Consider the following 27,945-nt stretch of genomic DNA (forward strand, 5'->3'; position numbering starts at 1 on the left):
CTGGGGAATTTGGCCGGTCATAGTTCATCCACCAAACGGGAAAACAGCGACCGTTGTAGACCGCCCCACCGCTCACCTCCTTCTGCCTGACAAAAGCGCTGCCTTTTACCGAACACCAAATCCCTGTACCTCACTCGATTGCTAGCACGGGAATGCTAGCTGGAGAAGATTTTACTAAGTCTTGATACTTTACCGATATTTTTGCGCTTTTTCTTAGAGGCTTGAATTACACGAAGAGGGGCCGCCTTCATACTAAACAACTCACGTTCACCTTGTAAATATACAGTAGGCGGTCAGATAAAAGCTCGGGCCATCGAAACACCCGTGAGCCGTGGCTCTTCGGATCCTTTCGGGTACCTGGGCTATATTGCCTTGGTTCAGGGTCTCAACGGAGAACTTAATGCCTTTAACAAATTTAGTATCACATTAATACGGTCTGTATAGTTGCTATGCTGGTTTATTTATGCGAAAGCTGCATTTTGAGTTATGTATAAGGAGTTAGAGAATGGGATTACCACACCATGTAATTCGGCAGGATTATATATAATCGGAACTGTACATCTTAATGTCTACCTAAGAGACTCAATGCCAGTAATTAATCGAAGCGCCAAATTGAGTGACACTATGGACCAGCGACTTAGAATCATTGTGCAATTTGTGTCATATAGTGGCTAGAGGTCCATTCATCTGAAAGCACCATGATTGAATCTTGATATAGAACGCCACTTAGATACAACGAGAAGTATGATTTGCTCAAAGATGAAAGGCATAGCAAGACCGTCAAATAGAAGGTACGTGGATGTACTTAAAACGTATAACAATTCGTCATTAATACGCAAGTTTTTTCAGCATCTTAAAGGTAACCAGTACAGGCTCCGTGGCCTCCGAGGAATGAAGTGGGAGCAAGACTGCTCTGCATGGATGACGCTGTCTCTCCTCTGACTGTGCCAGCCTTTCCCTGCATTCTTACTAGCGAGACTAGTTTCTCTCAATTGTTACCTCCCCCGATGGTTTTATAACAAAACGTCTGCTTCTGATATTCGCCGACTCGGGGTTTTTATACCAACGTTTGGTCTCAGTAACATCAAACCGGCGAACGGACTGTGTTTCTGGCATAATTATGATCTGGATCCCTATAGCAAGTAGTTCATCAGGTTCATAGCAGTTAAGGTATAACATGTTATAAATATTCCCCATATGGCGGAGAGGAATATTGAGGTATATATTTTCATCACCTCTAGAAACTTGCGACACAGGCAACTGGATTTCACAGAGTTCGAGCCTCGAGCATGAGGCAAACTCCCTGGGTGAATCTGCCAATAATATGTTGTGACTGAGAGGCCCATTCTGATGGTCAACCTTCCACGCGAATATCGAAAGATCACGGGAATACTTCTTTATCAGCTCTATCTGCAGCCGGTGAAAAGCATCGCGTGTACTTTTATCCCGCTTCGAAGCCATACTCACATTGAATATTCCCTTTAGGCTGTGTACCGCATCCGGCGTGTCATAGATTCGAGTGGCTGCCCAGGACATACGCTTCGCGATACACGCATTCTCTACGTTCTGAGGATGCTGGAGGATTGACTTTTCGATCGCAGTCTCTTGCTCAAACCAGTCGAGTAAACTGGACTTTGTCTCCTGAAAGTATGTGCCCTCTTGAGAATAAAAGTAGATTTGCTGTGAAGCCAGCAATTCCTGCAAGGCCCAGGGCTCTCGAAGCCACTGGCTTGTTCGAAGTCTATTTTTCATCTCCGGACCACTATCTGTGTACTGGACATCCTTGAGATAGACCAAGCACACAGCTGCCCTTCGGTACCACGAATACTGCAAAATATCCATGTCCTCTTGCGGCATGATATTTTCACCATTGAATTTAAAGCAGGTAGCGAGTTGCACGTACGCTCTGCCAACCCAGGTTGCGTATTTTGTACACATTGTGTCTTTTCTCTCCGTAACTGGCGAACCGGGCTTAAAATCCCTCCAGGTATAGGAGAAAATGCTGACCTGTACGTCTTCCGGTGGGCACGGCTTGAGGCTCCCATTCAGAACACTTGCATATATTGGGGTAGCTTGCGTCGCTTCTGAGCCCTCAATATGGTTATTATCCCGAGAGCTTGCGACACGTTCCATTATGTTCGGGAATTAGAGGAGATAGCAGCGTGAGGGGTCAAACTAGAACGTAAATCAGAAATAATCTTGCTTTGATGTTGATATATTTGTAGCATTGGATTGGGCAATCGTTAGGATGGCAGGTTCTCAGCTCTTATAACCACGATGCTATCAAGGACGACCATGTTGGACAAAGGCTCTAGGTCTATAAAGAAAGCCAACTGGTTATAGGGATACCTCTGATGGACAGAGCAGGCGTGCATCACCCACACTGCCTCAGAATGCAGCGGGTCCTTCCGAACCATTAATATAAAACTGGAGAATGGCCTTTCAAATGTTTCGACTATGGCTGTTGAGCGATCTTAAGATACCCAATCAGAGCTATCTATGGAGCTTTCTCCAACTACATATCAATGAATTCAATTTGGTGCTGTTGTGCTAAATTTGTAGACTTGGTAGGGCACCGAAGTAGGTACTTAATGAGATCGTTCTCTTATTCGCCATGCTAACGGGCCGTTTCTTCATACCGTATTTATGTCCTCGATGGCAGGAGAGTTGCAAGCCTTTTATTGCTGGCCTAGTCTTCATGGTCTCGCATCATCATCACTGCGTACCTACCAGACAGCCCTAAGTAATCCGGCTTGGATGTCGTAGGTTGATTCGCCATGCTGTTATTTCCCTTTACTTGTATCCATATGCAACCGAACATGCACCGTGCTATATCTGCCTGTTCATTGTCACGACCACTACAGCCGAAACTCAGTGTCAAAGGGCATTGTTTGTGTAGCACCGTGATTATATGATTCAGATAAAACACTGAAAGCAGTGGGTCCAATGACTGGACAAAAAACCCCAACTGACCACAAAGGAATCTCAAACAACTCCCCGTCTGGCTCTAAGAGACCTTTATTCATCTAATCCGTTACCCATTGACCTTCTACATAACCATTGCGGGATGCTCAAAGAAAACCATCAGACCAATACGGCTGGACACCCCTATCCTGAAGCTGATTGAAGCGAAATGATAGAATAATGAATCGAATGAAAGGTAATAGAAGGGATCGGGCTAAGGAAGATGAATCTTGAAGTAGAGGACCATGAGCCGAGGTAGCCCAATTTGTCTGAAAAGCCCAAACACCGCTACAATGTAGTGTGTTCAGCAGAACTACCATTCACCTCAGGAAAGTCTTTAGACTTTTATTGGACGCTGCCGAACACATCCCCTTGGTAAACCGTCTTATAACTCACTAAATATGGGATTGGTTCAATAAGCCTACTGCATTGAGTCTTCTTCCACCCGTGGGATCAATCAATGCTACTGAGCTCTTATTACGACATGTATAAACCAGATGGACTAGGTGAACCAGCAATTGCATTCTGATAAACTCTTGTAATATGTCTAGAAAACCAGATAGAGCATGTCAAAAGAAAGAGTGGCCAGACAGATGGCATCGTCATTGGGCCATCTGGTAAACAATTTGTAAGAATTTGCAAGGAGTGACACCGAGCGCTGAGCTTGGAAAACGTGGAAACATACAACAGATTGAGGCAGTGGATGTATGGGAAGTAACAAAGGATAAGCTGTTCGCTCATTCATCTAGATAGAAAAGGCAGAACACCCTAGTCCATCAAAACATCAGGGGGATTGGCAGCAAAGTCCCCCCGCCGAAAGAAGGCAGTTCCATCTTTCCTGATGTAGAGGCGTCCGGTTCTTGTCTGTTTCCTGTCCACGAATGAAAGATCAATATTGCTTACTTTGCTAATGTCCGTACGGTGACACCCTACTGTAGTCGTTTCGGGCGATTTGGGCGGCTCTTTGCTCAGAGGAATGAGCGTGCACGAATGAGAACCAAACTCACGGTGGTAGCAGTTAAGGACCCAGCTGATCTGGCCCGGACCCTGAGCGATAGCGTGCACTTTGATAGAAAACATCTCATCACTTGATTCACTTCTTGGTATCTTCTCTATCGTTTCCCTAACATTAACTATTTCAACATCATGGCACCAGCGGAACTGGAATGGCGATCCCGCAAGGATTCCATTTGTACGTGGGTCATTAATATCGCTGTGTGTCCATTCGAATATTGAAAGGTCATTGGGGCATGCTTCCATGATTTCATGCTGGAGCTGAAGCATCGCTTCTTTCAGGCCAACGCCGTACTCTGGAACAAACGACTCGGACACACGGAAGATTCCGATCATACAGTACGCGGATTCTTCGTTTATTGGCTTGCCGTGTCTATTAACAGGAGGTTGTCGGTGAGATGCCCAAGACATACGTTCGGCCACGCTGCAACTTTGCACTTTTCCGGGGTCCTTTAGTACCTTCTCATCGATGTTTGTGAGAAGAGACAGCTCCTCGCAAAGGTCATCTTTGCTACCCACCTTCGTCCAATCGCTTCTGAAGAAGAGTATGTTCCCCGAGGCCACCAGTTCTAGGAGTGTATCTGTCCGCCTAAACCAGACGCTCTCCTTCCAATCCTGGTGGGGTCCAATGTCAGATAGATATACAAAACATAGGGATGCCTTCGCATAGATGTCATAGATACATCTCAAGAGGTCGTTGCTGGAAATATGGTCGGCGCAAGTTGACTTCGTCCACAGCCACTCATGATCGTACTCTATCGCCTTCTTGCAGGCTAGCTTGTCACGCTCAATATCGGAGAGAAATAAATGCGGTGGCTCCGGATCCTGTACGGATTCTATATCCCAACATCGCGAAAAAATTGCAAATTGTGGGGGAAAGTTCAGGAGGGTACGATAATCCCTTGGACCTCCATCTGCAGAATAGATCAGCTTGTGAGGAAGCATTTTGTAGATTCCAGAGTGACTGGTGATAAGGCGCGGCTGACGGAAGGCGAAGGAGGCTTGCCGTAGAGGAGTGATGTTCGCTGCCGTCACCAGATATAGGATGGCTGTGGCACACCAATTGCTTCTATTCGTATCGTTTTCACACTAACGAGCTGATGCGTCTAAGATGAACCGGGTAAATGTAAAATGAAATAACAGCTGTGAAGACTCTTTGATGAGGACTTGCCAACGGGTGCTAGGCTTGGAGGAATGAAGTTATCATCCACGGTTGGAATCGTACAGCTTTTATAGATATTCATATTCGTTGAAACCGACTACTGCCGGGGTCTCTAGCCGATCTACATGGGATTTATCTACCATAAGAGTGACCCTTCCGGGCAATGGAACTGATTTAAACTAGTACTATAAACCATTTGGCATTTTCCAGTCCAGGACATGTACGGAGATACCAACAGGGACTTAAATGAACCCCTATTTGAAAAGTTCCGGTGCGTGATGTACCAGAGTGCTATTGGGAGGTGCCTTGTCAGACTTTTTTGTGTCTTTCCTTTCAACCCCGATGGGCCATTTCCATGTCTAAGTCGGGTAACTCCATCTTTATCTCGGCTAAGTATACATCTTCGAGGGAATGGTCCGAGATGATGTTCATTGTTGCCTTCCTGTATTACCATCAGCTTTGGGAAAGGCCAAAGTGTCTTGGCACATAATGCCAATTTCCATTGACTTTAAGGTGTTTATTTCTAAAAGCCGATACTTGATATCTGGGCCAGATAGTGTGGTTTCACTAGGAAGCAAATGTGAAAATAGAGCATATGGAATGGTTAACTCTTCGGGCTGCCAATCACGTATTCCTGGCTGCGTGCATGTATGAGTGATATAAAAGTACCAAGCTCTGTATACACTTAACCGTACAGTGATTTATGAGGGAACGAGTGGAATAGGACCGAGCACACATAAAGAACATGGAAACAAGGACGAAATGCGCAAAGGCTCAGACCAAACTAAGACCCAAAGAGGCTGCAGGTGGTATCATTAGATCATAGACACATCAATGGAGACGTGATGGTAATCTTACTACCTTTTTCGAAGCATTTGCCGGTGCCTCGAGAAGGAAATTCTAGTATGTAATCACAGACATAAGTTCTGACATAAGACTCATGGTAGTGAATAGGACATTATTCATAGACATCACCTCTACCTCTTTCTATTCTTTTCCATAACCCTTATAACTATTTCAGATTAATGGAATTCCCAACACCATGTCTGAGTATTCAAGAGCACAGTAAAGCCTACGGACGAGTAGGTTACCTGCTAGGTATGGGCTTGGATATAAATAGTGCATTAAGGATACCTCAGGCTATGCAAGACTAACCAATACTGACTTTTTCGTATATCAAGCACGGGAGTTCAATATCTAGCATTGTGATAAAATACAGGCTGTATATACAGATTACACGCGATGGATAATACAAAACCCCTATTTCTCCAAGCCCCTGGGATCCCCATGACTCCGAATGCAACTGCCAAAGCAAACATGATCAAGAGCAATTGGGGTATTAGAGGACCAAATGGCTCTGTCACCCCTGTATAGAACGATGTTACCATCATCCTGCACGACGCAGACCACACTGCGGTCCCCTATGGGATAAGCTGTGTCGGTCTGCCAGACGGCTTTGCCATGTTTGGTACTACACAAGACACTGTATCAGCCCTAGAGAACCCATGGCTGGAACAAACGTACGGTGGCAATAACGTGGAGCATGGGGACACAAAGAAGACTGGGAAACGTACTACAGACAAAGATTTCCATCTTTGTTCATCTTCAAACCCTTGATATCGTTGCGCTGCTCGGTTGTGTTCTGGAACACACATTGACCCCAGTGATAGAGGGCGATCGTGCCATTAGCTTGCACGCTAAACTCAACTCCGCCGTTTCTACTCTTCAGACTCTGACCTGGTTCGAGCCAGTCGCCGGTATTGAGAACGTATGACGACATGCTACCATGGGATATATGAAAGTAATGGGGGTATTAGGTCACATTTGGGAAAATAAAGAGTTAGGCGGTTTATTGAAAGACTTGGAGCTTGAGTTTAGCCTCGGAGAGTATGACGGGCTTTATATTTCTTATCTCTGCCAATTGCCCGTCCATCTTTTAGGAACTAGTGCGCATGACTCAGAGTGGATGCCGAGGTCTATGAATCAGTCAGGGCTTTTACACTAGTTCTCACTATAGCTCAGAATTAAGGCAGAACTCTGTGGATTGAAAGGGTGGTAACAGAGAATACTGTATGTATATACTGTAATCCCCTCCGTATCACCATAAGGATTGAAAGAAATCCACTATAGGAGCTCCAGACGATTCAGACGAATTCTGAGTATCTCCGAGCCCTTTCTACCCTGCTAGTGTCTCCTCGTATCCGGTGGAGACACAGTACTCCATTGGATCGACTCAGCCAATTCCCCACACTAAATAACATGTTTATCAATCATCATCCATAATTCCAGCCCTCTCATCATGCCACTACTCTGTATGTCATGAAGAAGTGAGGATTGTCTCATATCAGCATTGATTCTAGGATTAAGGCTATACAAGAGCTCTGTCTATCCGGGCTAGGGCTAGGGCGGACCAACTCGCCAGGTCTCATACTTACTCTCCTTCGTTTGTAATATCGTCTTGAACACATTTCTAGAACTATTTGAACTCCATATACTCAATAGGCTCATGGTATACGTCAATATGAACAGAGGGGCTTTCGGCGCTCGACAAAGCGAGTTCCTATCCATATACAACATGGATAGGTACCAAATAAACTCCAGCAGAAATAGTAACAATGAAAAAGATAGTATGAATCATGTGGTGTTTGTTATAACTCTTACTTCCCCCTTGATAGATAATCATCGATTTATTCTATTCTAAAGTTGGTGTTGTAAAGCGGTTGCCGGTGGTCACTCCGCTACTATCAATGTCGAATCGCGGAAATCAGCGCTCACTTCGTCACACATACATGCTTACACTACCGGCTGGTCCAGCCCATGAAATAATAGAGAGCTTGTCTGACTTTCATACTCTATAAACCTGGCTACCTATTATATGCGTGGCATAGGATCGTGTGACAAGCTCACCCCACTACAGTGTCAGTCTTGTTTACACCTGCACAGTGCTTGACCTGCAGATTCATTTCTTATTGTCTATAGGTGGTGATATTGCTGAGCAGTGTAGCTACACGGAGACTACATGTCAAAGCTCGATACGCCTTCTGTGATCCGTACGACAGAAGCTTACAACCTGAGTTCTGCCGACTTCTTCAGAGTCCAGGCAGCCTTCGATATAGACATAACGACAGGCCGGATTGGCACGGAGTACGTTAGATCTGATGTCCAACAAGAAAGTGAAATCGCCAACTCCCATTACGCTAGTATAAGGTGTGCAATCTTCATCGTTCCGTCTAATCAGAGAGATCTACGATGCGACGATCCAACAGATCACGGCTGATTAGCAGACTTCCCATTGAACAACACGGACTCTCCAAGATGGATAGACTACCGAACGAGTTGCTCCTTTTACTTGGGCAATACATCGACGACGATCCTTTCACGAAACTGGTCTTGAGCAACTGCTCTCGCCGACTGCAATCGCTATTCAACTCCCCTCGAGTATATTCATCTCTCCACCTGTCCTTCATTAGAGGAGATATGTGAATTTGAAAACGAGACATGTCGGTGGGCTGCACACCTACGAGAATTTTCCGATGAGGCCTGGCTTGGTGTGCTGCTTACTCGCTTGAATAACCTGAAGAGCATCACGCTCGCCTATGGGGATGAAGAGTTTATGAATAGTATCTTTGACAAAGCGGCCTTGCGTCAAGCGCCGTTTCGCACGACCACTCCGTTCTCATTCCTACAGAAGGTCACTCTCAGGAGCCACTTCAGCTTGTTCCAACATACTTCGGGCTATTCAACGGGTTTATTTTATCTACCCGCTGTTCGTACGATGGAGGGCGTCGGATTGTGGGAGTCTTTTCCACGCAGCGGAAAATGGAATTTTCGCGGCGTGACAGGCCGCATGTCGCTGGTCACTGAGCTTGTGATGTCGCCAGTTTACGGCTGTCGAGGCCTGGGCGAGTGGATCGAAGCGTGCAGCAAGCTAGAACGTTTGCAAGTTGATATCGGAATAATGGAATGCGTCAACTATATCTTCGATCCTATCGGATTCCGCACATGTCTTGTGCCGTGCATGAAAACCCTCAAGGATCTTTGTCTCAGGTTTCACATTTCATACAAGGAAGACCGTGCCTTGCGGAGAGGTGAGGAGATATACCTTCATCTCCTACGTGACGATTTTCCGCTCGGGTCTTTCAGGGAGTTCTATGTTCTAGAACACCTATCCATGAGGCATGCCAATCTCGTGCAACTGCCAAATACAAACATCGAGGATAGATATGGCGCTGCTCCACAATCCCTCCTTGATTTACTGCCCGCATCGCTCAAGTCTCTCGAGATTACTGACGTCGTGCACATTTACTTCCCCGAGCTCGTCTCTGCATTGGAGGAGTTAGTTCGACTACATGTCACTTTCATGCCTGAGTTCGAAAGGCTTGTGCTGTATTTACAGGGGGATGATGTGGGACCGGCCGAGGCGACCTTGGTTGACCATCTCACGACGGTGTGTGAGCGCATGTGGGTGTGCCTGACGGTTAAAGACGATCCCTTCTGTACTTCGATTGACATGGCAGAGTCAACGCACCGTCGGGGGAGCTTGGCTGAAGCAGGAACTGGATTATGGGGGGGACTGATAATAGCAGGATAATTTATGAGGAGGCATTCCACGAAAATCTCATTTAATTTGAAAAGTTTCATCTAGCTCTGTTGCTTGTATGCGCCACAGTCATGATCTAGCAATCGCCAGCTGGTACTATTTGCTTATCACAATGATTACATTCCATCTAAATCCTGGTGTAATATAGGTCATAAAGCTCTAGAGTTCTCTGGCTACTCGTGAGGCTTATCCTTCTAAATATTCAAGTCCTATATGTTTTTAGTAGATCCACCCTAGCCATCTGATCAGAGGCATGCATGTTACGATTAAGCACACGTTAATCCCTACTTGAAAAGGCTAGTAAGCCTACATCCTTTAGAGATAACGCTAGATTCATAATATCTGTCCACACATAAAGGAAGAATAGCACATACCTTCAAAAACCTCAAACCCCAACTCCTATCCCGCAGTCCGCTGAATAAGCGGCCAGAATGAGATGAGCCATGACTATTATTATCGTTCATGGCCAGTACCTGCACTAGACCCAGTATAAATATCCAGGTCCCCCGAAACATGATACGCCGCTGTATCCTCCCTTCCACGATTCGCATTCTCAAAGCAAGAAACTCCTCAACCCTCGCCCCCAATCATGTCCTCGTTCGGCAGACTCAAACACAGATTCATACCACCCAGAATCTTCACATTCTGCAAATACACCATCTTAACAGGCCTAACCAGCGCCGCAACCTGGCAGCTATGGTCCCGCCACTGCTACTTCGAGCCCTTCGGTCCTGGAAATGATCCCTTGTTTCAGAGCAAGTATTTTCATCGATTTAATCCCCATCAACACCCCTCTTTAGACGATTCTTGCGTACGGAAGGTCCCTCTATCGGAGGTAAACCCCGAACTAGTGGAGGACCATCTCAATGGTGGCTCCAAGCTTTTGGAAAGATTTTGTGGGGGTGTTTGGGGTGGATATGGTGAGTTTTGTTGATGATTGTCAAGCGTGCATTGGTTATGGAACGATGAATCGGGGTGTTTGTGGCATGCAAGACTGATGAGAAGGTATATGGTGAACAGGCTACGCAATCCAACGGAGGATTCTGACATTGCTATGCAAGGATGAAACCAATGATTCCATGCTGTGGAGTAAGGAGCAGTTGCTTCATAGCTCTTATGATGAAGGTATGTATGATCTCTATTTTAAAGTTGTCTTCAATCTCCGGACTTAGGAAGCACTAATACAGAGGATAGGGACCATCGTAACAGACCATTTCATCGTTCTGGAGAAGACCCCTAGGTCTATCGTCATGCGGGGTGGAATGTCCCCGACGGAGGAGCAAGATAAACTTCGTGAGATGGATAATATTTCGGAAATAACCGTTGATATCGACGCAAAGAATCGGGTGGCTGAATTCCGACTGAAGAATATCTTCTTCAATGGTGTCGAGCACACTACGGAGGCACTGTTTCCACCTCCTGTGGTATGGCTTCATTTTCAGTATTGTAAGCTGCTCGTCGAGGCTGGGGTTAGTCATTGTGTGGGATAGGGTGGGAATAGCTAGGTATACGCTGGGATTGTTAGACTTTTGCAGTTCACTGTTTCAAACTGTGACTCGTCTATTATTTTGGAATCTAGGTTGAGCGAACATGTCTTGGGAAGGATTGGGACTTTGTACATTGTATAATATCATAAAGGATATTCAACACCCGAATCCAATACTTGAGTACCGCTCAAAACCACCGCCTCTTGTTCCGCTTGAGAGATGGCGCATGCACCTAACCTCGCCAGTTCGGTAGTGAACCCATCCAGGAATCTTAAGTGAATAGCTTCACCCAATGTGAGCTTTCGAATAGGAATTCGGCGGATCAAATCTGGAACTTCGCGCAGTATATGCACGTGGGAATGAGCTTTAGGGCCGAGGGGGTTATGCAGGGTATTGCGAAAGAGAGTCAGGATGGCAGTTATGGCGTAAAAGAGGAGGACCCTTGGTTTCGGAAACCACTGCAGTTAGTTACGAGTTTCTTAAGGTATAGTCAGAGCATGGTCTCTTACCAAAAGCATTCACCCTTCACTACGGGCAATACTGTCTGGAGATAAGACAGCGTTGACGTGCCGGCATTGATAGCCAGGCTGATACTGGTATTAATCCCACCTGCGGTGCCTTCCTTCGATAGTCGGCCTCTTTCGCTGGCTTGGTGGATCATGGTGACGCAGTGATAGTACGCAAGTCGCAGCATCACTGCCTGCGTGTTCAGCTTCGCACTCACCGGCATTTCGTGCGAGAATAATAAGGTGGGCCGGACGTCGGCGTGTAGAGATACCCTCCACTGCTCTAGTGCTTCGTCAAGATTCCGGATGCTGGACAGGATTTCGGAGTCGGATTTGCGCTGGGCGCCGACAGAGTAAAGGGCCTCGTATGCTTCGGACTTGATCTTGGAGAGTCGAAGATCCCATGGAAACAGCGGAAGAGTGTGGGTATCCATTGACATGGTGTCTCGCAGAATATTAGAGTCCTGCAGCCGCGCGTAGTCAGACGGGAGTGTCAGGTTGCAATAGCTGTCGTTGATCGCGGGGGGCTGTCCGGTTCGTAAACAAATATCCTTGTCGAATGAATAGCAAATCCAGAATAGATATCGCAAATGACATTCCTCGATGTTTTCGTCATGGGAATGCGAACCATCAGGTGAATACGCACCAGACATGGTATTGGCGCCAAGGGTATACAGGAGGCGGGTGGCGATTGATACAGATACGGCCGCCGCCTGTAAATCTCCTAGGAAGTACTGAAATAGAATCTTGCATGTTGTTAGTATCGTTCGAAAGGTGATGAAGCAAGCGGTGGGAATCTTCATAGATGAAATAACCACGTACAAGCATTACGACCGCTTGGAGTCCGTCAATGGTCATCTCTTGAGTGATATGGACCATGAAGGTTTGTGCCGCCGAGGCAAAGTACCCGCAATCCATGGCTTCCTGGAAGTTGTCCCCAACCTCAAAAAGGTTCACCACAGCGATGAATGCATAGACACATGACCTAGCACTGGCTGAGCCAAAAGAGCTGCGTGGTCCGTACGCAAGATCTAGGGTCTTCTCAAAGAGTGACTGGCTGATCACGGGAAAGACAAGGCTTTGGAACGACGCGAAGTACTGCTTGACGTAGCCCTCCACCGAGCATCGACTCGGGAGTTCACGAATGGAGCTGGAATTCAGAGTTTCCATATAAAGTCGACGCGTGTTGGCCCAGGGAAGATCAGGGGCATATAGCTCCTCGAAGCGGACCTTTTCTCCTGTCCGAGATTCAATCCATTTCTGACCTTCATCGGATAACAGATGCATCCAATTAAAGCAGGTCATGGAGTCTAGACCAAAACTCGAAGGTTGGGTGCGCCTTGAGCCTGCGCTGGAGCCTGTAGAGGCACCTAGGTAGATGTAAGACACGTGGATGCCTGTCGACAAAGTTTTCGATATAGACTATACTAACTGTGAAGATTCACATCAGGGTTGCTAAGGTTAGAATCTGTTTCTGACGATTTTTCAGAGAGCTGCAGATGTAGCTGGTCCCTAGTGAAATCCACGGGGTCAGTGACGAATGGCCAAAGCAGCCAATCTGATTAATAGCTGGACCAAAACCCAATAAACAATACCGCTCATAATGATAGCGAACTATTTGTGGCGGGGAATTTATATTATACATACCGTGGTTGCGTGCGAGTCTGAAGTCTGTTGTATGTGCAAGCAAGATTGTGATGCTTGCACCAATTACACTGTGGAAACTCCGCATCGCATTGTATCTGCAAAGGCCATAAGGGTTAAGCCAAGATCGACACAGTGGATCTTATTCCATCCAACGCTAAATAGAGAAGAATATCACCTTTCTCTTGTAGCATGAATCACATGCTCGGCGCCGCTGCTTCTTGGGCGCTGAGGGGCCGCGCTTGGCCCTGCGCGATATAGTGTCTTTGGGCATTTTTTACTATTAGTGCGCACAATCACCTTACAGAGAACATGATTAATCCACCAAGATCATCAAAAATCTCGAAGAGGGCAGGTTCATTACCATCGGTGTCTTTCGTTGGCGCTTATGTCTGGCCATCTTAATGGGCCAATCAACGGACCAACTAACTGGCTCTCCGCTTACTCAGCGGCGAGGGTTCTATGGCATTAACCAAGATAGGAAGGTTCTCGCTTCAGCCTCAAATCTGGAAGACGTGAAGGTAAATCAACAATTCTTGGGCAAAGAATATGAAAGCTAAGCTATAGATGGATACATATTCGCAGCCTCGTCAGCTACCACGATACAGATACAGGTCCATCAGACGTGCAGATGTCAGATGTCAAGCCGTTCACGCCTTTAGGGAAACCAAGGTCGTCAATTTGCTCTGCAAAGTCCAATGCGCCTTCGGCTGGCATTCCGTCCCTGTCTCGCGAGGCTTTCACAATTCGTGGGGGGCAAGTTTCCAATACTTTGTCGCGACGTTGTAGCCTACACAATCTCTCAGCCGTGATAGTCTCTTGAAGATACTATCGCGATATGCTCTCCCAGTGCCGTCAGCTTTTCCACTTTCTGCCGGACTTGAGAATGAAAGCCAACTGTCTTGGTAAAGTATTCTGTGCCAGCATTGAGATTACTTGCACGAGTTTCCCGGTATCAGTAATAGTAACCCTAAGCAGCACTGTCTTGGGACGAGAGAGTATAGACTCTAAACGCATCCAGGATAGAATTAAGACGATGTTAACCTTGTACCGAACGCTATAGAAACAGCCCGGCTACAGGTACTCGGACATAGTCAGACATACACGCACAGGCAAATATCTGCCTGGACTGCGAGGCAAGTTTCGACTAGTTCAGGAAGAGAATAACAGGGATCATTGACCACAGGGCAGGACACCCATGCTGGATATATGGTCACCAAATTCTTACTCTTCCAGAATTCATTCCATATAAAAGAAGTTGATGGACAGCTCGAAATGGCAAAGAATTATTTGCAGAACGGGCACAGTAGCCCATTACTCCCAAAATATATCGTAGATGTCCTACGCAGCTAAGGTAACGATGAGTGGATCCACCCAGGCTGTCATCGTTCAATGAAACCCCCCACATAGTTCAATCCGTTCTGGACTAGTCTTTTGTCAAATAGCCGGGGGTAATATGATGGTGACGGACAGCCCTGATCCGACGATGTAACCCCAGTGGGACCAATATGTCATGGCGTTATAGGCTCCGTTGAGAAGCTCGCTGTTTATATTTCTCGACGTCGCATATCATACCGCTCTTCGCCGAAGACGCGTACTGACGTCCGACATGCGATAGCGCCTCAAACTCGAATCCAACATATCAGAGGTTAGCTCGGCTATCCGGCGGCTTCGTAGGGGAATGCTGCTAGAGGTCATGATCTAAGACGGAGACGTCGAAAGCTGGCTTTCTGTAACGTAGTGACAGTCCATATGCACATCTCAACATTGATGTAGGAGGAATATGAGAACGATCACAGCAGTCTCCACATGGTCAAAGATAGGATTTGAATTCCCTCATTCGTCGCTCATCCGTCGCATGATTTTCAATATACACCATGATGTCATGCTCGTCACCACTTTTTGCAACGCAACTCTCCATATAATGTTCTTTTTTTTTTTTTTTGCTTTTTTTTTCCCGCTCAATAGACGATTCTCATTCTCATATGTCAGTTGCATTAAAAGAGGGAACAACGTATGGTGTACTGCGTATATGAGGTGAAATGAGTGCCTATGTCTTTACGTAAACTATGTGGGTCTGACAAGGTCCACGCAGCAAAATATATCTATCAACCCAACAGCTGGTACCTCGGAGTTTTTCAAGAGTACCCTCTCGCTGCAGTAAAATGGACAAAGTACCTGAGCGCCTTTCAAAAGAATATAGTAATAGATGGATGTAATACTTCAATTAATCTCTTGTGATAACCAGAGTCAACTGGGAATCGTAAAAAAATGCGGAATCCCCACACCAAGGTACGCGGTCAAGATAGCATGGGATAGTTACCCCCAAACCATAAAACATGGCAGAGGTCGGTGTCTGCAGTAATACATTATCTACGGATGCGCTGAGACTTCGAGGATAATTACTCCAGTCGCGACGAGCTCCCTTCTGCAGTATCCCTATCTGCAGATATCCAGGAGGATAACGGCTTCAAGAGCCATGTAATTTGATTCCTTTCGACTTTTTTTGTTCGCGATGGTTTTTGTTATACTGACATGGGTGGATGGAACCTCATCATACCCTGTATATCCTTGGAAACCGAAAAGAATGGCCCAGGAAGCGCCTCTCTGGCCTGAACGAAGAAGGCAGGCCAGTTGGGGGCAACCACCCGGGGAGGTAAGACCCTCTAGCCCGTTGGAGACCAAGCCACCAAGACTACCACAGAGGCCATTCTGTATCTGAAAGCCAAAGGGGGGACATCGCGAGCGCGACGACACCGACCAAGCTTCCACACGTGGAGGGGCTCCAGGACATATATCACACAAGCATTTCACGCGGGCAACGGGTCTAGGGGGCAATCGAAAATAACCAGTAAAGGGGAGGAAATGAGATTCATCGAGGGTTCGCGACCGAGTCCTGTTGTTCCCCTGGATCCGGCACCGTCGCGGGTATATCATTCAAACAATCGACCGCGATGCGAGTTATTTCCGATAGCGAGGCGCCCTTGCGGATGTCAGTGATCATGTGGGCCACGTCCGACTCGGTGCCGAGCTGGATGGCGCGCAGCAGATTCTCCAGGGCGCTGCGATAAAACTTCAGGTTCCGCTCCGTCGCCTCGGCGGAGATCTTGCGGCGTTTGTCGTTGCATTCATCGTAGATACATTCCCGTCGATTGAGCAGACAGGGTTCGCATGGACGACCAGGGCCACACTAGAAGACGATAAGATAAGAGGTTAGTGATGGGGATCAGGGGCCACACTAGGGCTGACAATATGGAACCTTGGATAAAGCTTGCTTTTATACGTCTCGTTGGCACTCCAGGCAGGCTAATGAGGCTCGTTTTCGTTTGTTCTGCTCGGCAGGGCGATGATCATCCGGTATGGGCGGCAGTTCCTCCTTCGGTGCGAGACGCCTTTGATAATGCCGTCCAGTCATTAATCACTAAGTGGGGATCCGAACGGGTCGAGAAACGATAATCAAGGTCAGATCAAGAAGAAGGAAAAGGAAAGTGGGTTGTTTTGGTCCGGGAGACGCGTCGGAACGGTGGCACTATATAATCAGAAATAATTAGGGAGGGTTAACCGTGGAGATTGAGAGGACGGTTTATCAAGAGCTTAAATTAAATTAATAAGAACACCCGGCCAAGTCGTAGCCGAGATTTATGCAAGGGAGCCAACATTTCTCCCCTCTGATTGCCTCCGAGATTTCGGCCGAAGCTTAAGGGATGATCGACAGTTTATATATTTCCCCGAAAGGTTAGTTTAGTCAGAATCCACTCTGAGAAGCTCTGCTGGTCAATCCAAACATGCTCGGTTGCATCGTGAACACGCACACCCGCCATGACAAGACCCCTACGAATGAACATACCGTCCCCCTCGTTTGACGAATCTCACATCCTGATGCACATTTCCCTCGCATCTTACTCACACAGGCCCTGACGATCCGTCCAGCACGGCGGCCCCTCGCGACATGACGCGACTCGCCACCTGGTGGGTGCACGATAGTTGGGTTGCGACAAACTTACCAATGCGACCTCAGTGTCTAGGGCAGCTTCGAAACGCGTTACTTGAAGACCCATTCTAAGCCGGTTCCCCTGTCTCGCGACTCTTACCGTGGGTACTGCGTACTACCTGAGGCGCCGCCAACTTTAATGGTCAATCAAATCGAGGAACTCGAACATGGTAAGAATGATGTATAATCTGCACCAGGGCGATCCTGGCCTGTTTCTTTGATACAATTGGTTGCTGCTATCTGGATTCCCCCATAGTTTTACCCAGTCCTTGCTGTCCAGGTCCGTGCATTTTGGGAGGCCACCTTCAGGGAGGGTGGAGTGGCCAACATTTCATCATGAAGTCATAACAATTACTAATCTGCATCAGTTAACTACCCTCAAAGCGCAAAGCTAAGCGACATCGAATTCTAAATACATCACGGCGGCTGGCGATTGCTAACAAAACACAGCGCGGGTCATAACAGAGCTCCCTCTTTCGATATACTCCAAGAAAAACGTCGACATCAAGCGGTCTAATCACGTCATCTTCGACCTGGTCACCACGTCTCATGAGGTGTATCATATATGGGAATTCTAGTAATATGCGTCTGGTTTGGATGGTTAGGGTACGGGGGAGGCATGTGACGTAGCCACATAGCCTCAGGCTCGACATCTACGTTCTCTCACACCGTAGTCTCATGGTCCTCGCCGATAGTCGTCGGGTTAGTACTCAGGTTCGAAGCGTGAGACGCCCTCCGTTTCTCCACAACGCTCGGCTCCGTATCCGGAAAGACATATTTGGAGCTTTGCCATGGCTTCACCTTCATCACATACATCGTATCGATCTCTTCCAGCGTGCGACCTTTTCCTTCCATGACGGCGAAATAGACGAGAGCTGCAGCAAGGAAGAGACAGCCCGCAAAGACGTAGCCGAACTGGAAGTCGATCGCACTCGTGATGAACGGCGTGAAGAATGCCAGAAGGAAGTTCCAGAGCCAGTTCGACGCCGTCGCAAGAGACATCGCACGCGCCCGAAACTCCGACGGATATAGCTCAGCAATAATCGTCCACACCATGGGGCCCCAAGTACTGGCGAATCCCAGAATAAAGAGACAGGCGAACACGACCATGACCACGCCCGGGCCCTTGGTAGACGGCGGGTCATCCCGATTCAGGGAGAAATGGCCCACGGAGGCGAAGACGATGAAGCAGCAGAACATCCAGAGCGCCCCAGCGATCAATGAGCGACGACGGCCGTAGTTCTCGATGAGATACAGTCCCAGGAATGTGGACCCGAAATTCACACCGCCCAGGATCATCTGCGTCACGTAGCTGTTTTCGATTCCGGCGCCCTGGAAGATGGTCGTGCCGTAGTAGAAGAAGTAATTGGCACCCGTAAGCTGCTGCAGTGCTTGCAGGGCGACCCCGACAGCAACGCGGTATGACATGCGAGGGGCCTTAAATAGTTGGATCCAAGACACTTGCCGCGTTGCACCTCCTCTTCATACTTTGCCTTGATCTCGTCTAACTCAATCTGCAGGGCGCGATGGTTCTTCGGAATACCATACATCTTGGCCAGCGTCGAGATGGCCCGATCCACCTTGCCCTTTCGATAGTCATAACGCGGACTTTCCGGAAACATCGCTATCCCGAACCCGAGAATAATAGCCCAAATATACGTCACCCCCATCGGAATTCGCCAGGAGGCTGTAGAGGTTTTCTTCTCAGTCCCGAAATTGATACAGTTGGCAACGAAGATGCCAAGAGTGATAAACAACTGGTATGTACTGCGTCTGGGTCAGAATCTAGCGCACATCATACGTTCTGGGGGTATGCCCACCTGACTAAGGATCCTCGAATATGTCTGGGGCCCGTCTCGGCTTGATACATCGGGACCAGCAGCGACAAGGCTCCCACACCCAGACCGGCCACCCATCGACCTATTGCAACCTGATACCACTTCCCCGCGGGGGAAGAGATCTGGACTGTAACGCCGGCGCAGAGGATCACACACCAGCCACTCACACACCATTTGCGACCAACCCGATCCGCAATTGGCGCGGCCACTAACGCACCCATTAAGGTGCCAATTGAGAGCTATCGTAGGCTTAGCAAGGTGGCTGATCTAGAACGAGGGAAGGACTGTCATACCAGAGCAACGATGAGGCCCGATCGAACGTTTGAGAAGTAATATGTACCGTCCGCCCTTTGCTGCCCGTATCGTTCGAGGAAGTTATGCATCTCCAGAAATCCGGAGATCTGACCAGTATCATAACCGAACAGAAACCCACCCATTGAGATGACTACACACATGCTAAATGACCGAAAGGTCAGCCAAGGGACTTTGGTGTCGACCAAGCCATCATCCCCGTCGCGGAGGACGCCATCCGGCGGTCTTGAGTCGACTTCATCTTTGAACGGTCGATCTGCATTTGCGCGAGGTATTTTCAGCTTGGGAAGCCCCATTTTCTAGTTCATAAAAATATATACTAAATGTATGGGTCAATTGAATCCATGAATGAAGTCTCCTCTCAGTATAGGAGGATATAAACGGACGATGTAACGCACGTTTTATACGTTGAAAAGCCGAGACGGTTCAAGTTCCCCCGATGAGGTCATCACCCATAGTAAAATCCTGTATAGCGTCGTACATCGTGTAATTACCATGAATTCCATTGTGCGAGCACCCTGAGGTTCAAAAACGGTTGTGTCTACTAACCAGAAGCGAGTTGATGTGAACCCCAGATAACCCCGGATCGTCGGTACCACGGAAAAAAAAGTCCACCGTCCCAGTAATTGACGTGAACATGTTCAGGTGACCGAGGATATAGAGTTTCTGGACGCTGGAACTGGCCATCAAGTGCGGGTGGTTCCAATCATGACGGTTTGCCATCCATGGAACCAGCCGTTCTCGACGACCCTTCAGCCTTCACGATTCGGCCACCGCGGGCTTGGCCTACGTCTAGATTACAGCATGGGTGCCACCAAGATAGCTTACCTTCATAAAGGTTCCTACCATGTCTTCGCTTCGAGGTGTAATCGAAACCATAGAAACGCATTCTGCCCTGCTGACCGTTGTCCAAACGCGGGCGTAGTTTGCCACCGAATAAGTACGGCAGGGTGGCCCCCGGGAAATATGCACTTTTGCTTATAACAATTCTCGGTATTCCGTGTCTATGATGGGAAGGTACTAGCGTCTTTGCATTCCGGAATATTCTAGGTTCATTGGATCCGAGCTTAAGATGTAAATAGCACGAAACATGCATCATCGAGCGTCAGGGATCGCCGAAGTCGACTATTAATATGTCAGTCCATTCCAATCCATGACTCATTTCCTGACCTTACATCTTACTGGGTACCTTAAGGCACAAGCTATTGAGAATTAATACCCGTTTGAAACCTTTTACTGTGTTTCCATGACATCGACATTCTTCGCTGTAGATATTAGATAAGCTCATACCAATTGCTCGAAATTGTATTACAGTGCAACATAATCGTTCATGTATTGAGACAGATCGTTCTGTGATTGTTCAATTAAGGATTGGCTATGTCATTCATTATCACATGGTGGTCTAAGAGCAAATATGCTGAAAGGAAAGTAAAAGCAGTAATAGGGTAACACATTAAAGGGAGAGACATCAACAAGTATATATGAGTAGTAAAAGAAGAGCCAACATTCCATAAGTTAAATATAGTGATATGCGAAGCGTAACCCGAAGGGTGAAGAAGGAAAGTAATAGGGTTGTTCAAAGATTAGCGCTGTGTTTAGCTCATTGGTGACCTTGGACAGCCTGAAAGCTATCTAGCTCCCAGTAGTTCCTTTAAAGGCGGTGGCAGGTACCAGAGATCTGGGTCTGGGGAGGACCGACATCAACAGTCTGGACACCGCTGACAGTGGTAACGCTGTGGTCAATGCCGTTGAAGGTGCATGAAACACCGGGTGCGTGAGACTCAATGTGAGAGATGCTGAGCCGGTTCGCTGCGATTGTTGTCAGTCACCACCAACCACTAGGCATTAGGTCGGATATACGTACAGATCTGAGTCGCAACTCCGTTGGTCGGGAAGACCTGGGTGAACTGAGCATCTGCTGCGCCAACAAATGTGATAACCACATCCTGGCCAGATGACCGAGGCTCGGACTGACCGGGGGGAACTGAGCCAACAGCGCATGCACCCGAGGTCTGGGTCTGGGGAGGCCCAACGTCTACAGTCTCTGCATCAGAAACAACAGTGACGCTGTTGTCAATACCATTGAAAACGCATGAGACACCGTCGGTGCTGGAGGCAATGTGGGAGATGCTCAGAGGGTTGGCTGGGATGGTCAGAGCTACTTCACAAGCTTCAAGGGTACTCAGTCATGTCAACTTACTGATGGCGACGCTGCTTCCATCTGTTGGGAAGTCCTGAGTAAACTGGGCATCGGCCGCACCGATAAAGGTGATGGGGACAGAGCCTTGGGTTCGAGGAATGCTGGCGCCGTTGACACCGGCAACAAGTGCAGCGACGAGGGTAGAGGTCGAAGAAAGCTTCATCTTGAAAGTTTTGTTTGTGAGATAGATGGTCTTTGTTTGATTGTGTATTGAAGGAGTCGTGGTGAAGATGCTTGATTTTAATCTGAGAATGAGAATTGAAGCAGGGATCATGAAGGTTTATATAGACATCCCAAGGCAAGGAATCGATACGGGACTGCAGGCAATCCAGCCATGTCTACAGAAGGCCTGGAAGTAGCCTCAACCTTACTATTGCCAGAACACATCACAAATACGAAGCCATCCGTGGATAGAATGAGACATAGCCATACATATTGTCTCCTGATTGACCAAAGTACTAGGCGTTGCCGGCCCGACAGCTACGAGCCAAATTGTTATTGGCATACGGCTGTCATCTGAGCAGCTCACTGCCCCAGCATGATGGATATCAGATCCGAAACGGCTTGTAGAAGAACAGTCTACGCCTACACTGGCCAATAGAAGCTCGAACGGGTTGCCCGAGTACATGGTTGGCCTTATTCTGTGCCACCTGTCTAGGCTTGACAGTATGCTAAATATATCACACGTTCATAGCCCTACTGCCGCTTTTGGCGAATTCACGGACTTCAACTGCGGAAAACCATGGATCACCTCCGTGATACCTCTTCGGATGCACCCAACATGTCCAATCACCTGAGCTCTACAATACTATTATCTGCAAAAGGAGACAAGATACCTAGTTCTGGTAAGACCACACATCGGCGTAGACCGTCTAGATTCAATGGAAGTGACGCTCCTATGCGAAGAACCGGTAATTCATTCACGGCCAGCCTGACCCAAAGCATCACTTTTCTTCCCTGTCATTTTCTGTTAGTAAAATAGGTGAGTCTCGATATTGCATTGTATGACTGCAGGTTTTGGATGTTAAGATATGTTCGTACCTGTATATGAGCGCTGGCGGTTTGACTTAAAACTCCCGCTATGTGACTTAAAATGGAAAGACAATACTTGAGTTTGGTAGTGATCCATTGCATGATATTCTAAACATGCGCCATTTCTGGGCAGTAAAGATAATTCATAAACCTATGGGCTTATGGACTAAAATTCTCGGAACCGTCGGATATCATCATGTCAGCGATCTACACGGAAGTGGCGGATTGGAAGACCGTTGGAACCCCGGGTTTTCACTGCCTGCCTGTCTTACGCTAGTCCAGACGATAAGCCTCAAGTGAACACCGGTCATTGTGGTGTAGATGGCCAGACAGTATTTTGCTTTTGTCCGATTTTCATACCTACCCAAGGCCGACAAGGTATCAATATTCCTGCCGGTCATTGTACTGTTTTTGCAAAGTCCAACGGCGGCTTTCTATCAATTGGTCTATATCCTCTCGGGGAATATGCATATGTAAGTGGGCCCAACGCTTCCACGCCATACGGGGTATGATGTTAAGAGAGAGAACGTGGGCTTGGGAAGTCACCGAACTTTTTATTCGGTGCTCGACACAGCCCGCATGCGCATTCGCATGTATTGCTTAATATCCGACAAGCCCACATGAATACGAGTGGATACTTTTCGCCTTTCCTGTTACAGTAGTACTGAAGATACGTGGACGCCTCAGACTACCAGTAGGCCTGGTGCTCGGGTCGCCAATTCCCCGCATCCAACACGAGCCAACTCAGCATATATGCATGTCAGTTCCCGAGTGGAATGTGTCTCCAGTACGTTAAATTCACGTTACCTACTAAATTCTGACGTTGAGGTCCTTTTTGTCCGAGCCCTATCGAGAGCCGCATGCATGCACCTCGCCTCGCGTTCCTTCAGCCTCCTGCACAGCCTGGGTTCCCTGTCTGCCTACGTGGAAGACTATTTCCGACCCTCCATGAACCGTCTCAGTTAGTAGCGGTGTAGCGGAATTTCAGTCGTTTCCTCATCTAAATCTCTTGATTCTCACCTATACTTCACTTTTTATCTCTAGCTTCATTTCTCTCCCTCTTGCGCATATTCCGGCCCAACAATTACAAGTCAGCATATATGCATGTCATATTAATAAAACCTTTACCTCAATCGCTGATGTAAATATAAGCTCAAAATGCCCCCAGACGATATAGTACGTCAATATCGTCGCCCCACACAAGGATATAATGTGAGTCCTAGTCAAACGTCCTGCTAGTAGAACATTACCCGATGGCGCTCATAGCTATGACACTTACTACTTCGATATAATGTTTAATCAAGACAAGCTCGAGGTTAATGAAGCATTTCTTGTTACGGATGACTTTGTGCCGTGGGCTCGTGAAGCCGTGAAGCCTCAAACAGCAGGGCATCGATGATTGGTACCCATGTCCTAGGGAGCGCTTCAAGCCCGCACCTCTCAACAGTACGTGAGAAGTACTCGACCTACGAGATATCTGGCCCTATCAATATTATTCCTGAAGCCAGCGCAAGTGGAAAGAGTCTAAACTTGGACGGAGTTCCTGTCAAAGGGGGTTCGACGATGTCGATACTCCGGAGTAGGTTCTTAAGGATAAACACGCTGTTGAGATGGATCTGCCCCCGACGGTTCACAATTTGCCGATAATGCAGAAAATTCGATCCCTTGGCTCATATGCCTTAAGCTACCCCCTGTCAGTAAGACTTGGCATCGCATCTTTGGACGGGCCTCAAACCGGAACCAATCTTCGGTTGTGGGTTTTGTGAGGAACCACCCACAGAACTTGTCATGTACCCAGATTGAGTTCAGTCAACCAGGGAGAATTAGTTGCACATCATAGATGAAAACGGTAGGCTGGGGAACAGCAGGCTTTTGGTTTTGCTTCATCACTGGGAGTCGAGTTTCCGTGTTCTGGTAGAGTCGTGACATAATCGAAGTTCCGCGATGAAATCCCAATGTAACCGCGGAGTGCTACCAGTGCCCATGCATCTCTACAACTTATCTCGAGCTACGACGCTATATCGAGTCGAATATACGAAACCGGTGATACATCTCGTGCAAATCTAATAGAAAATCCTGTATCACCAAGTGTTTCAGCCCGCGCCAAAATATATCTCAACGTATCCGTCCAAAGTCGTATGCTTATCGGAATATTCAATACGACCCACTGGACGTTCCCGGCCGTAAGAGACCAGCGATGTTTTTATATATTAGAACGCGTATAACAACATGGACTGCTTCGGATCCCTTCTATCATCTCCACCACAAGTTCGACGCTGCTGGGACCGTCACCAGCCATGATGTTCACCTGCAACTGGACAGCGCTTTTGTGCACCCTACTCTCCATCCTTTCTGTCTGTATAGCAGATGTACCTGAGACAAGCCATGATGTGATCATCATTGGTGGTGGCCCTTCTGGCCTCAGCGCAGCGAGTGGCCTGTCGCGCGTCCTGCGGAAGTCGGTCCTCTTTGACTCTGGCGAGTACCGTAACAACCCTACCAGACACATGCATGATGTTATCGGAAATGACCGTAAGTATATCCCTTTTTATACAACGATCTAGTGTACTGAGTTTGTATTAGATGTCGTGCCCGCCGAATTTCGGAAGACCGCCCGCGAGCAAATCGCCTTTTACAACTCGACAACGTTTATCGATGAAAAGGTGACGAAGCTCGAAAAGGTCGGAGATAACATTTTCCAAGCCACTTTCGGTGACCAGCAATTTACAGCTCGCAAGGTCATCCTGGCCAGCGGAATGAAAGACAATCTGCCCGATGTGCCGGGCCTCGAGGACGGCTTCGGAAAAGGTATCTACTGGTGTCCGTGGTGTGATGGGTTCGAGCATCGGAACCAGTCCATGGGAGTTCTTGGAAATTTGTCCGACGCATACGGTGCTGTCAGAGAACTGCACCCGACCCTGAACAAGGATATCAGAATCTACGCGAACGGAACCAACACTACAGAGCAGATCGCCATCCTGGATGAGAAACACCCGAACTGGAGAAAGGTTTTCCAGACGTATAATGTCACAGTCAATAACAAGCCCATTTTGAACATCACCCGTATTCAGGATGGGGGCGTTGTGTACGATCCCGCGACCCGTCGGGAGTTCGACAAATTCCAAATCTACTTCGTTGATAACAGCTTTGAAGTGCGTGGTGCGTTCCTCACGAACTATGATACGTCGCAGAGGTCCGACCTGCCGGCCCAGCTGGGCGTGGAAATGCTGGGGTCTAAGATGAATACCCTGCGCAAGGGCTTGCGAACTAGCGTCCCTGGAGTCTGGGGTGTTGGCGACGCCAATAGCGATAATAGCACCAATGTCCCCCATGCCATGTCTAGCGGCAAATCAGCGGCTGTCTATTGTCATGGTAAGCCCCATGTGTCTCTTCCCTTTTGTTGTACGACCTACTTACCGTTTTCAGTTGAAATGGCTCAAGAGGAACTCGACCGTGACGCCGGATTGGAGAAGAGAGAAACCGAGTTTGATGAGGCTTCCTTCCATGAGGCTACTGAACAACAGATGGGCAGTGAGATCCATGACCTGTACAAGAGACTCAGCCGTCGTTAAGCTTTAGAGCACCCATCTCGCGGCAGCTCCCTTATACGGTATACTCGCACATAATACTATGGTGTGCATTTCGGAAAGTATATGGGATAATGATCTAATATCGCGAGAGTCAGAGGAGATAATACATATATAATATTTAATTGTTTAATAATCGTGGAACACAATACGCCTTTCGACCGAGACACGGAATTCATGCTAGGTTATAGAAGTTGATCTCTCACCGACCGCTTCAATTCCAGGAAGATAGACACTGGCCCAAGAATGCAATGTTGCTTTGATAGTGGAGGCTGGATTAGTGTGCCTCGACTTCAGCCGGATACTTAATCCCATGCTCCTCCCGTACCTTATCCATGACTTCCATAATCAGCAGCGTCTCTTCCAGTGGCATCAGGTCTGACTCGGTCTTCCCCTCAACCAAGTATTGAGCACAGGCATCTGCCTCCCAGAACAATCCGTGTCCAACTGGAATTTCAAAATCCTTCCTCTCCACTATCTCCGGACCTTGTTCCCCATATGCAATGCGCGCAATGCTCAACGGCCGTGCAGCAGGTCCAAAGACCTGTATCTGGCCTTTATCCCCTAAGATGCGCACCCCAGGGTCGGTTGGGTCCGAAGTGACCCGAAGGCTGGCCGTCGCCACACCCTGCGTTCGACTCCCAGGAAAGGTGACAATAACAGAGCGGTCTCATCTACTCCCGTTGGAGTGTATTTGACCACCGAGCTAGAGACATTTGGTGGTGACCTGACAGTAGCAGAGGCTAGTGGACCATCATGATACAGGATCTGAAAGATCCACGTCAGGGGATATATAGCCACTAGAGTAGAAAACGTGAGTATGGTGTCCTTTAAACCGCTTATTTCGGCCGATATTTGCATATAAATTGATGCTACTCACAATCGAGCAAAGCTCCACCCGCCAGTGTAGGATTCACTAATCGATGCTCCGCCCCGTAGAGCTTCTCGACATCCCTCCCTAAATTTCGATCCGCAACTACTCGCTGCACAGCTCCAATGGCTCCATCTTTGATGAGCTGTCTGACATAGTGCATGAGTGGGAAGAAACGCGTCCACATTGCCTCCATGAGGAACAGATTCTTCTCACGAGCGAGCTGAATGAGACTACGCGCCTGAGCTGCATTAACCGTGAAGGCCTTCTCAAGTAAGACGTGCTTTCCCGCGAGTAAAGCGGCACGGGCATTCTGGAAATGGTGCGAGTGTGGCGTGGAGATATAGACAATTTGAACATTGGGGTCTGCGAGGAGGGACTCGTAGGATCCGTAAGCGGCTGTTTCTGGTGGAGCATCTACGGCAGACAGGAAGTGCTGGGCTTTTGGCAATGAGGTTGAGGATGCGACGGCGGTTAGGTTGTGGGTGACATTGTGGACGCCTCTTGTTGATGGGTTGATGAGGAGGTCTTTGGCAAATTCTGGACAATGGGCTTGGTCAGCGTATATGTTAATTGAAGTTGGACTATGATGGATGACGAACTTGTAGCGTTATCGCCAGTTGCTTGTTGGTCGCGCTAGGGTTAGCGGTGCTTGAGTACTAAAGGATATCTGTTGGAAAAGACCTACATATGATTCCCCAGTTCACCATGTTGCTCATTTGGGGTATTGCAGAAGG

General features: G+C 47.8%; 11 protein-coding genes across 11 annotated transcripts; 3 read left to right on the forward strand and 8 right to left on the reverse strand.

Moving 5' to 3' along the window:
- Nucleotides 1-978: 978 nt before the first annotated feature.
- Nucleotides 979-2,133, reverse strand: ANOM_002082 (uncharacterized protein; the record flags this gene model as incomplete). Its single annotated transcript, XM_015547339.1, has 1 exon — nucleotides 979-2,133. The coding sequence occupies one exon, from the start codon at nucleotides 2,131-2,133 to the stop codon at nucleotides 979-981; it is 1,155 nt and encodes a 384-aa protein (XP_015411037.1).
- Nucleotides 2,134-3,732: 1,599 nt separating this feature from the next.
- On the reverse strand, nucleotides 3,733-4,923 carry ANOM_002083 (uncharacterized protein; the record flags this gene model as incomplete). The annotated part of the gene is made up of 1 exon (XM_015547340.1): nucleotides 3,733-4,923. The coding sequence occupies one exon, from the start codon at nucleotides 4,921-4,923 to the stop codon at nucleotides 3,733-3,735; it is 1,191 nt and encodes a 396-aa protein (XP_015411036.1).
- Nucleotides 4,924-6,433: 1,510 nt separating this feature from the next.
- Nucleotides 6,434-6,920, reverse strand: ANOM_002084 (uncharacterized protein; the record flags this gene model as incomplete). Its single annotated transcript, XM_015547341.1, has 2 exons — nucleotides 6,434-6,611; nucleotides 6,715-6,920. Coding segments are annotated over 2 exons (384 nt in total), but the record flags the coding sequence as incomplete, so codon positions are not given.
- A 1,535-nt stretch (nucleotides 6,921-8,455) lies between these two features.
- On the forward strand, nucleotides 8,456-9,731 carry ANOM_002085 (uncharacterized protein; the record flags this gene model as incomplete). The annotated part of the gene is made up of 2 exons (XM_015547342.1): nucleotides 8,456-8,578; nucleotides 8,637-9,731. The coding sequence occupies 2 exons, from the start codon at nucleotides 8,456-8,458 to the stop codon at nucleotides 9,729-9,731; spliced, it is 1,218 nt and encodes a 405-aa protein (XP_015411022.1).
- Nucleotides 9,732-10,329: 598 nt separating this feature from the next.
- Nucleotides 10,330-11,230, forward strand: ANOM_002086 (uncharacterized protein; the record flags this gene model as incomplete). The annotated part of the gene is made up of 3 exons (XM_015547343.1): nucleotides 10,330-10,660; nucleotides 10,761-10,865; nucleotides 10,935-11,230. The coding sequence occupies 3 exons, from the start codon at nucleotides 10,330-10,332 to the stop codon at nucleotides 11,228-11,230; spliced, it is 732 nt and encodes a 243-aa protein (XP_015411025.1).
- A 140-nt stretch (nucleotides 11,231-11,370) lies between these two features.
- Nucleotides 11,371-13,651, reverse strand: ANOM_002087 (transcription factor domain-containing protein; the record flags this gene model as incomplete). Its single annotated transcript, XM_015547344.1, has 6 exons — nucleotides 11,371-11,668; nucleotides 11,737-12,479; nucleotides 12,556-13,103; nucleotides 13,166-13,245; nucleotides 13,381-13,475; nucleotides 13,556-13,651. 6 exons carry the CDS (start codon nucleotides 13,649-13,651, stop codon nucleotides 11,371-11,373), a joined length of 1,860 nt encoding a protein of 619 aa, XP_015411024.1.
- Nucleotides 13,652-16,249: 2,598 nt separating this feature from the next.
- On the reverse strand, nucleotides 16,250-16,792 carry ANOM_002088 (uncharacterized protein; the record flags this gene model as incomplete). The annotated part of the gene is made up of 2 exons (XM_015547345.1): nucleotides 16,250-16,567; nucleotides 16,661-16,792. 2 exons carry the CDS (start codon nucleotides 16,790-16,792, stop codon nucleotides 16,250-16,252), a joined length of 450 nt encoding a protein of 149 aa, XP_015411038.1.
- A 1,239-nt stretch (nucleotides 16,793-18,031) lies between these two features.
- Nucleotides 18,032-19,814, reverse strand: ANOM_002089 (sugar porter family MFS transporter; the record flags this gene model as incomplete). Its single annotated transcript, XM_015547346.1, has 4 exons — nucleotides 18,032-18,805; nucleotides 18,844-19,135; nucleotides 19,189-19,445; nucleotides 19,500-19,814. 4 exons carry the CDS (start codon nucleotides 19,812-19,814, stop codon nucleotides 18,032-18,034), a joined length of 1,638 nt encoding a protein of 545 aa, XP_015411026.1.
- Nucleotides 19,815-21,169: 1,355 nt separating this feature from the next.
- On the reverse strand, nucleotides 21,170-21,881 carry ANOM_002090 (uncharacterized protein; the record flags this gene model as incomplete). The annotated part of the gene is made up of 3 exons (XM_015547347.1): nucleotides 21,170-21,327; nucleotides 21,383-21,661; nucleotides 21,719-21,881. The coding sequence occupies 3 exons, from the start codon at nucleotides 21,879-21,881 to the stop codon at nucleotides 21,170-21,172; spliced, it is 600 nt and encodes a 199-aa protein (XP_015411021.1).
- Nucleotides 21,882-24,989: 3,108 nt separating this feature from the next.
- ANOM_002091 (NAD(P)/FAD-dependent oxidoreductase) lies at nucleotides 24,990-26,388 on the forward strand (the record flags this gene model as incomplete). Its single annotated transcript, XM_015547348.1, has 3 exons — nucleotides 24,990-25,282; nucleotides 25,334-26,122; nucleotides 26,177-26,388. Coding segments are annotated over 3 exons (1,191 nt in total), but the record flags the coding sequence as incomplete, so codon positions are not given.
- A 226-nt stretch (nucleotides 26,389-26,614) lies between these two features.
- On the reverse strand, nucleotides 26,615-27,918 carry ANOM_002092 (Gfo/Idh/MocA family protein; the record flags this gene model as incomplete). Its single annotated transcript, XM_015547349.1, has 5 exons — nucleotides 26,615-26,965; nucleotides 27,016-27,137; nucleotides 27,218-27,748; nucleotides 27,811-27,831; nucleotides 27,897-27,918. 5 exons carry the CDS (start codon nucleotides 27,916-27,918, stop codon nucleotides 26,615-26,617), a joined length of 1,047 nt encoding a protein of 348 aa, XP_015411027.1.
- Nucleotides 27,919-27,945: the final 27 nt, after the last annotated feature.

This window comes from Aspergillus nomiae (assembly GCF_001204775.2).
Source record: "Aspergillus nomiae NRRL 13137 chromosome Unknown contig00019, whole genome shotgun sequence".
NCBI classification, from domain to species: Eukaryota; Fungi; Ascomycota; class Eurotiomycetes; order Eurotiales; family Aspergillaceae; genus Aspergillus; species Aspergillus nomiae.